General features: G+C 39.5%; 1 protein-coding gene across 2 annotated transcripts in view; it reads left to right on the plus strand.

The window, feature by feature from the left end:
* The window catches only part of usp48 (ubiquitin specific peptidase 48), a 130,935-nt gene that overhangs the window by 30,111 nt on the left and 83,885 nt on the right, over positions 1–16,939 (plus strand). For both annotated transcript variants that reach the window (XM_043675526.2, XM_087980644.1), the window contains 2 exons: positions 10,962–11,070; positions 16,788–16,921. In XM_043675526.2, the coding sequence (XP_043531461.1) occupies positions 10,962–11,070; positions 16,788–16,921 (243 nt within the window). The remainder of the gene's footprint in view (positions 1–10,961; positions 11,071–16,787; positions 16,922–16,939) is intronic.

Genomic DNA, 16,939 nt, shown 5'->3' on the forward strand with positions numbered 1-16,939 from the left:
CAGCCAGGGCACCCACAATTTCTTCAGGAGCCTCTTTTAGGGTCCTTGGATATATGTGGTCAGTTCTCTCTAACTAACTACTGTGTCTCTACCGCTAAGATTTTGAATAAGTGTATCAAATTTCATCTCTGTACTTTTTTCTCCAAGGAAACAATTTCAACTTCTTCAATTTATCTTCACAAGAGAAATCTCTCATTTCTGGGGCCATCTTTGTAAATCATTTCTGCAGTATGTTTGATGTCTTTGCATGCTTCCGAACATGTGGCCTCCAGAACTGGACAGCTGAGGGTGAACTAGTATTTTATACAGTTTAACATAACCTCCTTGCTGTTACACTCTGTTCCTCTATTAATACACCCTCTGTCACCTTTAATGACCTGTATTTAAACACACAGCAGTGAACCATGGTGTTCTGCTGTGTTATGGGCTCTTTCCTCAGTTGATGTTAACGAGCAATTTAACTGGTCATTCAACTTGCACTTCATCAAAGCGGTTACTGCACATCAGAAAATAGGGTATTCAATGCTGACCATCTTGGACTTTGGCCACCTGGAACAAATACAGATTTTTACCTCTTTGGTTTAGCAGATTTAATTTGTAGAACGTTAATGAGATATGATCAGGTTCAGTTTACAAGTATATTTCCAGCAATACACAAGCCATTCATACGGATGCTGAAGTGCAGATGCTGGCTGATCAGTTCTTTGTTCAATTAGATTACCTGTGCCTCAATACCGTTTACCCACCTTTCCTTCATCTCCGTAATACCTAACAAAAATCTAGCAATATCTTAATTGTGAATTTTCTAATGATATAGTTACAGCTTTTGAGAGTATTCTAGGTTTTCATTGTTCTTTGGGCGAAGAGATGCTTTCTGAACGTCCTAGCATTAATTTTATGGCTGCATGTCATTGTTGTGAACTCTACAATTTCAAAGAAAAGTTTTGTATTCAACCTATCAAATTCTTAACTCCCTTTGCAAGCTTCACTTGACGGATCCCATAATATTCTGTATTGAAGGCATTACAAGCTCCATCTGCATTATCATTTAACTTCTCTAATTACAGTATTGTTCAAGTGAATCTGCATTGCACCGTTGCAAGGCCAAAATATCCTGCCTCATACATGGTGCTCAAAATTGAGATATTACCCCAGACTCTCTAGCAGTCTTACTTTCACCCCTTTGTATCCAGTTTCCTTGAGATGAAGACTAACGTTCCATTAACTTTTAATGATTTTTCTCATGCCTGTTCATCAGCGTTTGTATTTCTTGACATGGAGCTATAAATGGCACGACAGTTCCCAGTTTCTTACAGTTTAGATAATGGTGCAATCAGTCTGTTTTTGGCTTCCAATTGAATGACCTTACACGTTGCCATATTAACCCTTTCCTCACTTAATCTATCCATCAATGTCCCTTTGCAACTTTCTGCTCCATCTGTGTTCATAAATGATGCTGTTGATTTCATTAGGGAGAATATCAGACAAAACAAACACAAAATAGCATTTTTGGGGGACAACGGGGAGTCTTTATAGAAGTTTGCAGTCCAAATCCATCTTCATTCTAATTGCGCAGTAGAGGGGTTTAGTTGAGCAAATGTAGCTGTGAGATGTATTGGAAGGAAGTGTGATTCATTCAAGATGTTAACAATCCTGGTCAGAGTTGAAGATGGGATCGGAAGTCATCCTTTGTGTCTCTGAGATATCCAACCCTCTTAGGTGGGCATGGTTTTGAGATCCCAGATTTTGGCATTAGGATTTATAATCTACAAGATTTCACAGACTGAAAATGTATAACGGGGACAAAGTGACTTTGATATAAGATGCAGTCGATAATTAATCAGCATATGTATTTGCTGTGTGAGTAGTTTGTGTTTGTTGGTCCATGAGTTAGCTGCTTTTTGAACTTTCAACCTCTGACCTTGGACTATCATGGATATAACTCTGACAAATTAATTGAAGTTGAGATCAAAGTTTCTCCTCATTGGTTCTCTTGCTACCTGCCACCAACAGTCTTTGTTGTTCAGAATTTGGTCATAGGTAGTGCTGTGATGTCAGCAGATGTGACAGGCATTGAAGTCACCTGCAAGATTACATTCTGTGCTACCTATTTGCTTTCCACAAGTGGTGTACAATGTGGAAGAATAATGTGCAGGGGGTATTTTTGCTCTTAGCTAGAAGCCATGACATTCTATGGTGCCCACTGTCCATGTCGAGGATTCCCAGGGTACTCACTGCCAACTGTATACATTTGTGGCATCATGTCTAATGGCTCTGAGCTGCCAATGAGCCAAGACTTGCTCAGAGATGGGATGGAGTGGTATGTGAAAGTCACTTTGTCTGAACTATCCTTAAGCCACCTGATGCTTGACTAGTCTGAGGGTCAACTATTTCAATTGTGGTGCTGAGGAAATCCTTGTAGGGTGTCTACATTCAGTACCTAGATTGATACCAGATGATAAGCTTTGATATAATTTAATGTATTTCTTCAGAGTGGTTGGATGAAGCTGAGGCAATTTCAGAGGGCATTTTTGAATCCACTGCATCAGTGTAAACGACAAGTGAAGTATTCCCAATTATCTTCAGTCACAAGGACCAAGTCAATAATCCATTTCAGCTGTGGGTTTCCAGTGATATCTGGCCGCAGTTCCGTCAGTTTCCTTCTCTGAAAGAAATTAGTGAACCAGGTGGGATTTCTTTTTTCGCAATCCAATTGTAAACGAATGGAAATGAAATGCACTTTTTAATTCCAAATGCATTTAATGAACTGAAATTCCCCAGCTGCCATGTTGTCATTTGTATTCATAACTTCAGAGCATTAGCCCAAAATATATTCGAAATGTTTCTGTAGCTTTTATTGGTCACTTTTTAGTTAGGTGTTCTGCAGTCATTAGATCGTTGACAACTTCAAACTAATTACTAATCACTGAAGCTAGTATGATTACTTCTCTTGTTAGTTCCAGACCACATTGTTCTTGAAAACTCTCTCAAATACACAAGAAATTCCTTGCCTTTGGGACATGAACTGCTCTGCTTCTCCAAGTCTGTGAAAACTGAAAAGTCCGATTTTACTCCGATTGTGGTACAACCACCTGATAAAGGAGCAGCGCTCCTAAAGCTAGTGCATCCAAATAAACCTTTGGACTCTAACCTGGTGTTGTGATTTTTAACTATTTATATCACCTTTTGATATTATTTATCATTTGCACTTTGCTTTTTACCCTTTTGTTTTCTTTAGACCCCCTTGTGATTCAAGTCATGATTTTTACCACTGGAAACTATACTCACTTCATGTTTATGTATGCATAGAAAATTAAAGTATATGTGGAGCAGGGATATCTTGCTGCAATTGTACAGGTCCTTTGTTAAACCACATTTGCAGTATTGTGTACCATTTGGTCTCCTTATTGAAGGAAGGATGATCTGGCTATGGAGGGAATGCAGCAAAGATTTCTCAGGCTGATTCCTGGGATGACAGGACTGACATGTAAAGTGAGACTGGATCGTTTAGTACTTGATTCATTGGCGTTCAGAAGAATGGGGTAATCTAGTAGAATCCTATAAAGTTCTAACGGGACTAGACAGAGTAAATGCAAGAAGGATGTACCTAGTGACCATGGAGCCCAGAAAAAAGGTATCACAGTTTAAGGATATGATTTAGGATTCTAATGAGGTGAAATGTCTTCTAGAGAGTGGTGAGCTTGTGAAATTGTCTGCCTCAAAATGTAGTTGAAGCCAAGCTATTGAATGTGTTTCAAGAAGGAGTTAAATATAATTCTTGATGCTAAAGTGATCAAAGGGTATAGGACAAAAATGGGAAGAGGGTATTGAATAGGATGATCAGCTGTGATCATATTGAATGATGGAGCAGGCTGAAAGGGCAGATCGGCCTACCCTTATTTTCTGTTTTTTATGTAGGGAAATTAATTGAATATTTCTATGAATTATTGATGCAAAAGTAGCAATAATTCTGTGAGATGTAGCTCAGAGGTGTGTAATACTGTCTTTGAACAGGTTGATTAGAAAATGTCTTGGATAATGAATTGTAAAATTTCCTTGAGGTTGTTGCTGAGAACCTGTGTTCAAAGATTGTCTTTTTAAAATAGGACCTAAACCATGACAAGTGCATAATTGCTTTCAATATGCAATTAGCACATTTGGGGTGGCACGGTGGCTCAGTGGTTAGCACTGCCTTGGGCGACTGTGTGGAGTTTGTACATTCTCCCCATGTCTGTGTGGGTTTCTTCCTACAGTCATAAAGATGTGCAGATCAGGTGAATTGGCCATGCTAAATTGCCCATACTGTTAGGTGCATTAGTCAGGGGGAAATGGGTCTGGGTGGGATTTTCTTCGGAGGGTCGGTGTGGACTGGTTGGGCCGAAGGGCCTGTTTCCACACTGATATAAATGGCAAATATGTAAAAGGAAAATTGTCAAATAAATAAAAATGATAATCACCAAATCCTAGGATTGTTACAGCGCGTAATTTAATCACATTTTTTCTCAAGTTGCTCCTACATCAGGAGTGCATTTACTTTTACTGTATTTTATAATTTCAAACTAATGAGCCAGACTGTGTTGCCAAAGAAAAACAAGGCTCATGGCCGTTCTGTTTTCAATGTAGAAATAACAATAGAGCAACTTTAATGTGCAGACAGTTTAAACCATATTATCAAGAAGTTGTTAAATGCATTTGGCAACTATATTGACTGTTGGGAAAAATTGCATTTCACTGTCTACATCATTATTAAACATATAGCTACTTTGACATTAAATATTTGTGTGTTGTCAGTACGTCTAAACCCCACAGAATCTTGACATTTCAATTCTAAGTTTTCTTTTACTATAGTAATTTATGAATTACTGCCAATTAACCTTTCTGATCCTGAAAAGTAACTTTCAGAAGTGTACGGTCTAATTTCTTCAGTTGTTAGGTTTAAACTTAAAATGTTTTACTTTTTCTTCACCCTTTTCTGTTAATCCAATCTTCTTTGCCCCATCTAGGCTTCTTTTTCTGCACCCAATTTCACATTGAATTCACCCACTCTAACTTTCCATTTCTCCTCAGTGCTTGCATGTTTCTGGTTCGTACCAATTAACATGATCAATTGCCACACAAAAGTATTAAGAGAAGTCTAGGCCACATCAGCAAAATGTGAGCTATTGTTTCTCATAAATGATAGTTAAACAAAAAATGTTAACTTGAGCATTGATCATTTTACACTGAAAATGCAATTCTACATTAGCATGGTATTTTAAAAAAATCTTGGTCCCGCTGGACTGAATCATATCATATATTTTTATTGTTTTATTGCCCTTAAGATATTCTTTCCTTATCTCTGTGTCACTTCCCTTTCAGAGATCAGGTAGGGTAATGAACAAAATATGGCATTCATTGGAATGAACTGATTGGTGTGCAAAGTCTACTGTCTTGTTTTGCTATTTATCTGGTTAAAGATAAAGGCTTTTCTGTTTAATCACTAGAGAAAGACTGAGTGATTAAATATTCTTTATCTGTTGAACCTCCTGTCTACGTTTGAATGTGGTCTTGTTAAAAAATGACTGAGGTGGAACCTTCCATTGTCTATTTGGTTAGGAATTCGTTTTGATTTTCACCTCATGTTCAATGTAGGGTGTAATGACATATTTCAAACCTTTTCCCAATTCTATTACTCTCTATCATTCCTAACTACTCGTCCACTGCCTATTCTTTGGCTTACACTCTGCTGTTGCAACTTTAATCTCTAGAAAACAAAAGAACATAGGTACACAAATAGTATTATGAGCAAATGCCATGCAATGGGAAGTCAATATTGCTTCATCTAATTCTGAATTGTTTCCTCTCACATTTGTTCACTTTCAGTTGATGAGGTGTATATTGTTATAAAACTGGTCATTCAGACCTGTCAAACAATATCATTGTAAAGAATCGCTTTGATTTTTAAGAATCAGCTTCGGTTGAATACTTGTATTTCTTATTTCTGAATTAGTGAGTCACCTGTTCCAGCCTTATTCCAAAGATTTCCTCAAGTTAGGCTGAAGCTTTGTACAACACTGAAGTGCTGTCTTTGGCCAATGCTAAATTTGGGCCCTCATTGGCTTCTGTGGTGGATAGATTCAGATAGAAGTTAACAGGTTTCTGGTTTATCTGCTGACATTTAGCCCCAGTCAATAGCATTCAAACAGATTGTTATTTTCTAATTGCTGCTTTATGTGAGCTTGCTAAATGTAAATTACACTATTCAAGTGTACATAAACTGTACAGTAGGACAATGACCAATCTACCCTAGTTTTATTTTGCATGTGGGCGGTTCATTAAGGTACTTTAGCTGTTAATTTTTTTTTTGCATGGCACCTATATAGGACTGGAGAAAGTGAGGACTGCAGATGCTGGAGATCAGAGCTGAAAATGTGTTGCTGGAAAAGCGCAGCAGGTCAGGTCTTCGTAGGATATGTGGAACAGTCCACCTTCCGCAGCTACACTGGCACCACCCCCCACCTTTTCCTCCGCTACACCGATGACTGTATCGGCGCTGCCTTGTGCTCCCACGAGGAGGTTGAACAGTTCATCCACTTTACCAACACCTTCCACCCCGACCTCAAATTCACCTGGACCGTCTCAGATTCCTCCCTCCCTCTTCCTAGACCTTTCCATTTCTATCTCGGGCGACTGAATCAACACGGACATTTACTATAAACCGACCGATTCCCACAGCTACCTAGACTACACCTCCTCCCACCCTGACCCCTGTAAAAACGCCATCCCATATTCCCAATTCCTTTGTCTCCGCCGCATCTGCTCCCAGGAGGACCAGTTCCAATACCGTACAACCCAGATGGCCTCCTCCTTCAAGGACCGCAATTTCCCCCCAGACGTGGTCGACGATGCCCTCCACCGCATCTCCTCCACTTCCCGCTCCTCTGCTCTTGAGTCCCGCCCTTCCAATCGCCACCAGGGCAGAACCCCACTGGTCCTCACCTACCACCCCACCAACCTCCATATACAGCGTATCATCCGTCGTCATTTCCGCCACCTCCAAACGGACCCCACCACCAAGGATATATTTCCCTCCCTTCCCCTATCAGCGTACTGAAAATACCACTCCCTCCGTGAATCCCTCGTCAGGTCCACACCCCCCACCAACCCAACTTCCACTCCCGGCACCTTCCCCTGCATCCGCAAGAAATGCAAAACTTGCGCCCACACCTCTCCCCTTACTTCCCTCCAAGGCCCCAAGGGATCCTTCCATATCCGCCACAAATTCACCTGCACCTCCACACACATCATTTATTGCATCCGCTGCACCTGATGTGGCCTCCTCTATATTGGGGAGACAGGCCGCCTACTTGCGGAACGTTTCAGAACAGCTCTGGGACACCCGGACCAACCACCCAGTGGCTCAACACTTCAACTCCCCCTCCCACTCCACCAAGGACATGTAGGTCCTTGGACTCCTCCATCGCCAGACCATAGCAACACGATGGTTGGAGGAAGAGCGCCTCATCTTCCGCCTGGGAACCCTCCAACCACAAGGGATGAACTCAGATTTCTCCAGTTACCTCATTTCCCCTCCCCCCACCTTGTCTCAGTCAAATCCCTCGAACTCAGCACCGCCTTCCCAAACTGCAATCTTCTTCCTGACCTCTCCGCCCCCACCCCCACTCCGGCCTATCACCCTCACCTTGACCTCCTTCCACCTATCGCATTTCCAACGCCCCTCCCCCAAGTGCCTCCTTCCTACCTTTTATCTTAGCCTGCTGGACACACGTTCCTCATTCCTGAAGAAGGGCTCATGCCCGAAACGTAAATTCTCCTGTTCCTTGGATGCTACCTGACCTGCTGTGCCTTTCCAGCAACACATTTTCAGACCTAAATAGGACTGACTTGAATGTAGACTACGTGAGAGCTTTTAGGTTACAGCTTAGAGGTAACATTGGTGATGATCTAAAAGATGCACTGTTGCAACCATAATTCCGGTGTTATCCAAACACTGCGAATGCAGAGTCACAGTGAAAAGCCAGTAAACCGGTATTTTCTATGAACTGAGGCTTGCATTCTGACAAGCACTGCGCAGGACAGTATTCCACTGGACTAATTATAATTGCTGTTATAGCAGGTTTAAGCAGCGGCACTCACTTGGGCTGCTCACCTAGTTCTGTATTATTTGAAATGTGGAAAACATCACTTGAAGTATAAAACTGATTCTCTAAGTGGTTTACTGGTGATATAACAAAATGCACGAAGAAATTGGGAGGTATATGGAAAGCCCAGGCTTTGTACAATTTGGCAGTGTTTCCAAAGTACAGAATTCTTCCAAAGATCAAAGATATTGTTCACAGGCAATCCGCAGATCTGTAACTGCAGATATATAGGTTTTGAATTTGTTCAGTTTCTTAGTTGTCTGTCCTGTAAATTTGGCTGAGAGCTCAAACTCATTTAACATCTCAAAAATGTGAGAATGGCTAAGAAAGCTTACTGATTTTGGATTCTAATTACAGGTGATGTCAGCTCTCTGCCTTCCTACCACCCCTCCTCCACCTGCCCCTGCTCTGCCAAAGGCCACAATGTAGGTTGTCTCAAAACCAGTTGCTAAGACAATACTCAACAGTCTGATATTCGCCCGACAATGACAAAGAAATCTTATTTTTCGAAAGCTACTCCTGAATACCAGTCTTCATAATTCAATGGTCTAATGTGTGCAAAAATAAAATCTTCTGAAGCAAGATGATCGCTGGTTCTGTCACGGTGGTTGAAAATTAATCATCAATTTTCAAAGTTATCCTCTCATAGTTAAGGATTATATGGGTTTTTAATATAAGAAGGTTTGAACGTTTGCAAGTGTGTCCAGTGGAATACCTGTCACTAAAAGTAGGAAAAACTAAATAAGAGGTGAAGCAAACTTGCATTTAAATGGTGACTTTTACAACCACAGCCATCTCAAAACACTTCACACTCAATACAAAATATGCTTTGATATGTAATTGCTGTGTAATGATGGCAGGTTTGTAATGCAGGGTGGCACCACAGCATGGGTTCAATTCCTGCACTGTTGATATTTCCATGGAGGTCCATCTGTCTCAACATTTCCCCTTGCCTGGGGTGTGCTCTCCCATTAGAGAGCAGGCCAATGCTGACTTTACCTTTACTGTTGTCATGGAGAAAATGTGATAACCAGTTTATACTCAATAAGCTCTCAAACTATTTGAGATGTTGATTGAGGGATAAATATGGCCCAGGAGACACAAGTTAATTCCTTAGCTGCTCTTCAAAATGTTGTTCTGGGTTATACCTGAGAGGTTCTTTGTTTACTGCCGCATGCAAAATACAGCACCTGAGGCAATGCAGAACTTTCTAAAAACTGGACTGGAACATTATTTTTGATTTTGTGCTCAAATCTGCTAGTTCCATCTTTGCAAAGAATCAGATTGATTAAAGCCTTTGGTGACTTCCATAACCACACAGGTGACTTTTCATCCAAACTGGAAAATGTTCAACATGAACTTGGCTTTCAGCAAGACAAGGGGCAGAGAATGGAGGAAGGAGGAGAAAAGAGCCAAGGGAAGGTCTGAACTAGAATAGAAGGCAGGAGAGATGAGTTAATAAAAGGGTTAAGTGCATGGCCAAAAGTTGAATTAATTTTCGTCCAAATTGTACAAAAAAATCACATTCAAAATAGTTAACTTGGCAAGTCTGGCAGTGTCTGGAGAGAGAAACAGTTAACATTTTACATCCAATGGGTGACTCGTCTCCAGATCTGGAGAGAGATAGAGATGGATGTTTTAGGCTGTTGAAAAGGGTAGCAAGGCAAATAGAACAAAAAGGAGGGTCTGGGGTGAGGGAAACTAGAGATTAAAGTCATTATGGAATAAAAGGCAGAGGGGATAGTAATGGTTTTCAGGAAGAAACAAAACATCTGACCCCGAATGGCTTTACACTACCGCTGATAGACAGCTAAGGCAGGAGTAAGCCCTAATCTCTGGAATTTGCTCACCAGGTGGCATGGTGGCTCAGTGTGGGGGCGGGATGGTGGCTCAGTGTGGGGGCGGCATGGTGTCTCAGTGGTTAGTACTGCAGCCTCAGTGCCAGGGTCCCGGGTTCGATCGCAGTCTCTGGCAACTGTCTGTGTGGAGTTTGCACGTTCTCCCCATGTCTGCGTGGGTTTCCTCCCACAGTCCAAAGATGTGCAGGTCAGGTGAATTGGCCATGCTAAATTGCCCAGAGTGTTAGATGCATTAGTCAGAGGGAAATGTGTCTGGGTGGGTTACTCTTCTGAGGGTCTGTGTGGACTGGTTGGGCCGACAGGCCTGTTTCCACACTGTAGGGAATCTAATCTAATCTTAAAGTCCACTTTGGAGCCACCTATTTGGTCAGCTGCGCTACTGGCTCCCACCTGCTTTGGTCAATGTCGGTGTTTGGCTGATTATGACTCTGAAGTGCCATGAATCACCTTCGTACATTAAAGATGCTTTATCAATACAAGTAGTTTTGCTGAAGTTTTTTTTGTTGTAGAACACAAGCATCGAGTAACTTGCCTCCCTATGTACTTAATGTATGTAATCTGCAAAAAAAAAATTGTCCCTTCCTTGTGGTATATATTATTCAAGCAGTCAAACAGTTCCATAAACCAACTAAGCATATTTTTGTTACTATTCAACAAATTCAAATTAAATAGAACCATGAAACCCAATGTTTTATCTGCATTTTGATGTAAAATTGAAGGAGTATTTTATGCCCAAGCAGAATTCAAGTGATCTAACCAAATATTTGCCTATTTTATGTGAGTGAAATTCTTGGTGATCCAAATGGAATCTGATAGTAATTTGATTTGACATCATCTATCCCAACTGCATCTAATGTAGAAGATGAGTTACTCAGTTGAACTATGATTTGCAAAAGCATTTTTTAAAACCAAAGTTTATTTAGTCTCTGCTTAATTAGCAATGTCTCTCTTTTAATTTCAGGTGTAATCAATGCAGGCGGGAGTCTAAGCTGTTATCTCGTTTTTATGAACTGGAGTTAAATATCCAAGGACACAAGCAGCTGACAGATTGCATTGATGAATTTCTGAAGGTATCGTGATCTTCAGTAAAGGGGAGAACAGGTCCCAGGACTCATTCTTCAGTAACATGTCTTTCACCAGGCCCACTACACAAATAATTGTTGTGTCCACCTCAATTTCATTAATTTTGTAGCATTATTTTTCTCAAAAATGCTTGTGTTCTTTTATTTGCAATGGTGAGGGTAGGTAGGAGACAGTTAAAGAGACTTATAATACCAATATCTGGCAATGAATTCTCACCCATTTTAAATTTTGAAGTGCTTCCTTGGTACACAAGGATACTGCAGTGCCAGAAGGGGATCCAGTTACTATACCAAAAACATGTCGTCATCACAAAATCACACAACACAGGTTATAGTCCAACAGATTTATTTGAAAGCACTAGCTTTCAAAGCGCTGCTCCTTCATCAGGTGGTTGTGGAGAATAAGGTCATGATCACAGATTTTGTAGCCAGCAGAGTCCAGTGTCATGGAGATGTGGTACATTAAACAATTTTAGATCAAATCTTTCATCTTTTAGGATAGGATATGCTGGTTTCTGTTCTTTGCTATGTAAATCCTAGAGCTTCTTTTTAAATTACATTCTCAAGATAACTCAGCTTTTCAAACAATAGGTGTGAAGTATGTCTGTGTCCCAATGTTGATGAAGAGGCCCGATCTCTAGGATTAATGCTGGTTGTACCAAGCAATGGATTATTAGCTCTACAAGTTAAATTACTATATCAGGAGAATAGAGTTGCTCACCTGACTCCCTCCAGCCCCACTGATTATAGACCCTCTCACCTCTTTTAACTGGTGGTCCAAACTTCTTTTATCAGTGTTAACATTCCCCAGCCATTGTTCGAACTGACTTAATATCAATTTTGCTCCCTCCTTCCCCTGCCTCCATGAGATGGAACTACAGTCAGTTTTTTGAGCATTTACAGCACATCCTTCACGGTGTCCATTAATATGGCCTCTTTTCAAAATTCTTTATGCTTTCATTTTTTTTTTTAAAAACCTGACTTTAAGGCTCATTGAAAAATTGTAAAGATGTTAACTACATTAAGAAAAGAGTTTGCATTATGTACTCAGTTTTAAATCTATTCCTTAGAAGTAATTGAAAATCTGAAGAATTTGGTTGCCTCAGTATTCATCATTGTATAATGAAGAGTGTATGTTTTCAAAACTAGTGATGAGAGGGCAAATCTGGACCAGGATAAACCGCTAAGCCAGGAGAAGATCAAGACTGTAGAGCAGGGTAGTGAGTTTGATTAGGATTAAGCAGGTTGTGTCAGGAAACAAAAGATATAGGAGCAGAAACAGGCCATTTGGGCTGCTTTATCATTGATCATGGCTGATATGTTTCTCAATCCCATCCTCCTACCTTCTCTGTGTAATCCTTGATCTCCTTATTAATCAGGAGACTGTCTATCTCTGTTTTAAATACACTCCAAGACTTGGCCTCCACAACCATTTGAGGCTGAAGAAATTCCACCTCATCTCAGTTCTAAGTGGCCCTTCCTTAGCTCTGAAGCTGTGTCCTTAGGTCTTAGTGTCTCCTATTAGTGGAAACGTTTTATCCACATCCACTCTATACACATCTCTCAGTGTTCTGTAAGTTTTGATGAGATCACCTTCTAAACTCTATCAATTACAGACCCAGAGTCCTCCTGTGACAAGATCTTCATTCCCAGAGTCATTCTTGTAAACCTCCTCCCAACCTTATTCAATTTCAAATCAGTTTAACACAGAGGAGGACAACCTTAACCTTTTTCTGTTTCGGACTCGTTTGTTTCCACTTAAAATTAAGTTTCATTGGTGATTATGATGTGCCAGTCATAGCTTTATGAGGGAGTCCCCTCCATCAATGACAACTGAAGTTTCAGTCAACATTAGGTTTGTGATAAATCATGTAATAAAATTAATATTCTATGGTTAATATCTGTGTTTTTGGATTTGGCCATTATTTGTGCATTAGAAGTTTTTTTAATCATCTGAGTAGCCAAGAACTTTTAAGGCAGCTGCAACCATTTCACTATCTATAGCGTTGTAAATGAGCAATGTCTGGTCAGGACCACTTAAGGAACCTAATCTTGGATTTAAATTAAGGGATTAGAACCGGCTAATTATAGTGAATTTCAAAGTTGGAAACTGTATACATTTTACTTTTTGAATATTGAATACTGAATAAATGAATTTCCAGTTTATATTGATGACTTTTAAAATGTCTTAGTCACTTGTTCAATTTCCGCCCTGAATTGCAGATAATTATTTTATTTATTATTTTTAATAGTCAATTGTATTAACCTGAATCACAAAATCAAAATGAATTGGCAGGATTGTTTGGTTTTATTCCTTTACACATTGTCAGTGACCTGTCTCATTGCCTCTTGGTTAATTTGAAGCATGGCTGCATTAATTCATTGTTAACTTAAGAATGGAAAGCTATCCTACTGGCCAGTTGAAGAAATTCTGCATATGATTGGGGGATAGACCTCTGTATAGCAGATGGAACTCCCAAAAGGTGGGAGGTGATTTGTGAATGGGTACATGAAAAAAAAGGGCCATAAGAGAATGTGTAAGGCCACTAAGGTTGAGGAATATACAAACAGGTACTGTAAAATAAAGAACTTAAGGCTCGGGATTCCTAGTAGAATCTATGTCTGGTATACCGACCCTTTTTGAGGATAGTGATTTTGTGCCTAGATACCCACTGAGCCCCTAACGTCTCCTGATTGATTGATTGTCCCCAGCACACCACCCACTTATCGCAAACCTTTCTTTCTTTTGAAAATGAAGCACCCAGTCTTCATAGCTGATATTATGGGGATGAGTGGCCTGCGTCATCCTAAACTGGGACCCATTCTAGGAATGAGAGTTATGTTAATTTGCAGCCTGAAGCCATTTTATTATGTTACTTGCATTAAGAAGCCATTTTGTAGTTAGTAAAAGCATGCATTAAATGGTTGCTCCTGACAATAGCCTAAATCCAGATTTTATATCCTCACTCCAACACCACTATATCCTTTCTTCGATATGGAGCCCAAAACTTCTCTAAATATTCCAAATGCTATTCTGTCCCTTTTGAAATAAATGTTAATATTCTAAAGGATAGAGTTCAACAATAGTAATTGGACATTAATATGAAAGACAAATCAAGAAAAAAGTTTAAAATTACAGAGTTTTGTGCAGATTTTTCAACAAGTTAGTTGAATTTATGGCAGAAATAAAGATAATTAATTTTGATCTAAAATCCAATACTGTGACTTTAAAACAAAAAGCTAGCCTGATTTTAGTAGCAAAAGTGGTTACGTTAATGGACTACTAATCCAGAACCGTGGACTAAGGATTCTGAGACATGAATTCTAATCCCGTTGCGTCAACTGTGGAAATTAACTTCAATTAATTTAATTAAATCTGCAGTAACATTCTGGTATTCATTACAGTTGGCACGCAATGACTTGTTCCAAAAACCCATCCTGTTTTCTAACCTCATTTGGTGAAGGCAACCTGCTGACCTATCTGGTCTGAGTACCCTCAGCCCTACAGTAGTGTGGTTAACTCTGAAGTGTTTAACAGGACGTTCATTTGTTATGTAGGCAAGGAGTATAATGAGGTGAAGTAAAGTGATCTTTTTGAAATTTATAAAATTCTTAGAGCACTTTAAATGGCAGTTGCTGAGAGGGAACATCCTTTGGTTCAATTCTGGTAGAAACAGTTTTTATGTTTGAAATAAGGGTTGGCTATGTAGGGCAAAATTGAGATTTTTTTTTCACTTGAGTGTTATGAACCTGAAATTATCTACTGGAGGGCTTTTATGTTATTTATGTTCAGGATTGAGGTGGTAGATTTTCAGTCACTTAGGATTGAAGGAAATGGAAAATAGGTGGAAAACTGGAGTTGATACAGTTAATTAAATCTCATTTTGACTGGTGGAGCACACCTGAGAGGCGCTATTTCATTGATCTTGTGTTACATTAATCTTGTTAAGCTTTACTTGTGTGAATGCTGTGCAGTTAATATTCTTTTGTTTCAAAAAGAAGTCATTTTGGACTCAAAACCTTTAGCTCCTTTCTTTTTCCACAGATACTGCCAAACCTGAGTTTTTCCAGAGCTTTCTGTTTTTACTTCCGGTTTCAACATCCACAGTTCTTTGTTTACTTTCAGCAGTTATGTTTTAATGTGTGCTAGGTATAGGACTTGATTTCTGAGTAGCTTCAGGACTGGTGCCAGCCTTTCAGTTCAGACTTTTGCAGGGTTTTAAGTCAGTGAAACTAATACAGTCGCTTACTTGTAAAGCTGTTTCCATTCATAATGTGTTTGTTTCCAACAAAGGAAATGTTAGTGTTTTGAGTCAGCTGTGAAAAAGCCTCCCTGGAAAGTTTTGCTTAGTGTGCAAGGAATTCAATAACAATATCTAAAAATTTTTATACATTTTTCTATGGCAAACTTTGGTCAACCTATAGTTGGTTGCCAGTATGCATAAATGGAAAGTAATCCATGTGGTAAACCAAGGCCACTTCTAAGCTTCAACAGTGTAGGCAGTGCCATTCCTTATAGTATAATTGTCGATATTCTAGAAGCTCTGATAAAAGCTATCTGTGGAAGCTTTCTAAACCACCAGTAAATGGCACAGAAAGTCCATAAAGAGAAGAACAAATTAGAAATCAGACTATAAATATTTGAGTACTCGCAAAGTAATCTCCATCATTTACGGTTCCATCTTCATCCTGTGTAACTTCCATCACATACAAAGTTCCACTCATCCCATCTGTCATCCCTGTGCCACTGACTTGCATTGACTCATCGTCCTCTGGTGTTTCATTTAAAATCAAAACATTCATTCTCAACTCCATTATAATCTTTCTTCTTCCTATCCTTGTAATCCTCATATGTTTGACAACAGCTTTCATGTCATTCACTAAGTAAAAAGTTTAATGTTCGCAACAGCTACTTAAGTTATGTCATATGCAAGAAAGTCTTTGCTATTACTTATTTGTTTGAATGGAAACTCAACCTCTTAACAGTTGAAGCGTAGAAGCAAGAAGCAAAAAGCAAAATACTGCACCTGCTGGAAATCTGAAATGAAAGCAAGAAGTCTTCAAAGTTGGTCAGCGTCTGTGATGAGAGAAACAAAGCTAACGTTTCCGGTTGCTGATCTTGCATTGGAACTGGAAAACGTTAAGGAAATACAGAGGAAATGAGGAGGAAAATTGTAAAAGGAGGATCTGGAATAGGGTAGAAAGCAGAAGAGGAGAAATGACAAAATGAATGATGGTGCAAGAATAAGATGGTGATAGAACAAGTAAAGAAACAAGAAAGAGAGGAAAGTGAACCTTGGAAATACTGGAATCAACAGTAGAATTGTCAGCTGCTGTCCAAACAAATTGCAGGAATGCTTATGATCTGAAAATTATAAAGTGCATTTTGAGCTCAAAAACTGTAAAATACCTAATCGCAAGATGAGGGGGTTGGGGATGTCCTATTCTTCACCTTTTATGCTGGGTTTCAGTGAAATTGTTTAGGAAACTATGGGCAGTAAGTTTGGAGTGAAGAGGAGATTTAAAAGAACAATCAAATAGAATTTTGGGTTCACTATTGTAAGTTCCACAATCTCCCACAATGATGTAAGAAAAATGATAACGCGTGTAACATTTATTTAGGAAAAGAACGTTCATTCCATGTAAAAACCTAAGTGATTTACTCCATGTTATAGTCCTTGCACTAATCTTAAATTTTCTTTCAGGAAGAAAAGCTAGAAGGAGATAACAGGTACTTTTGTGATGAATGTCAGGACAAACAGAATGCCACTAGGAAAATTAAACTACTCAGCCTTCCAAGAACACTCAATTTGCAGCTTTTGAGGTTTGTCTTTGACAGGTCAGTCACATTCAACTT

This window comes from Chiloscyllium plagiosum, unplaced genomic scaffold (assembly GCF_037043375.1).
Source record: "Chiloscyllium plagiosum isolate Xiang-an unplaced genomic scaffold, Cpla_swu_hap1 HiC_scaffold_37, whole genome shotgun sequence".
In the NCBI taxonomy this organism is placed as follows: domain Eukaryota; kingdom Metazoa; phylum Chordata; class Chondrichthyes; order Orectolobiformes; family Hemiscylliidae; genus Chiloscyllium; species Chiloscyllium plagiosum.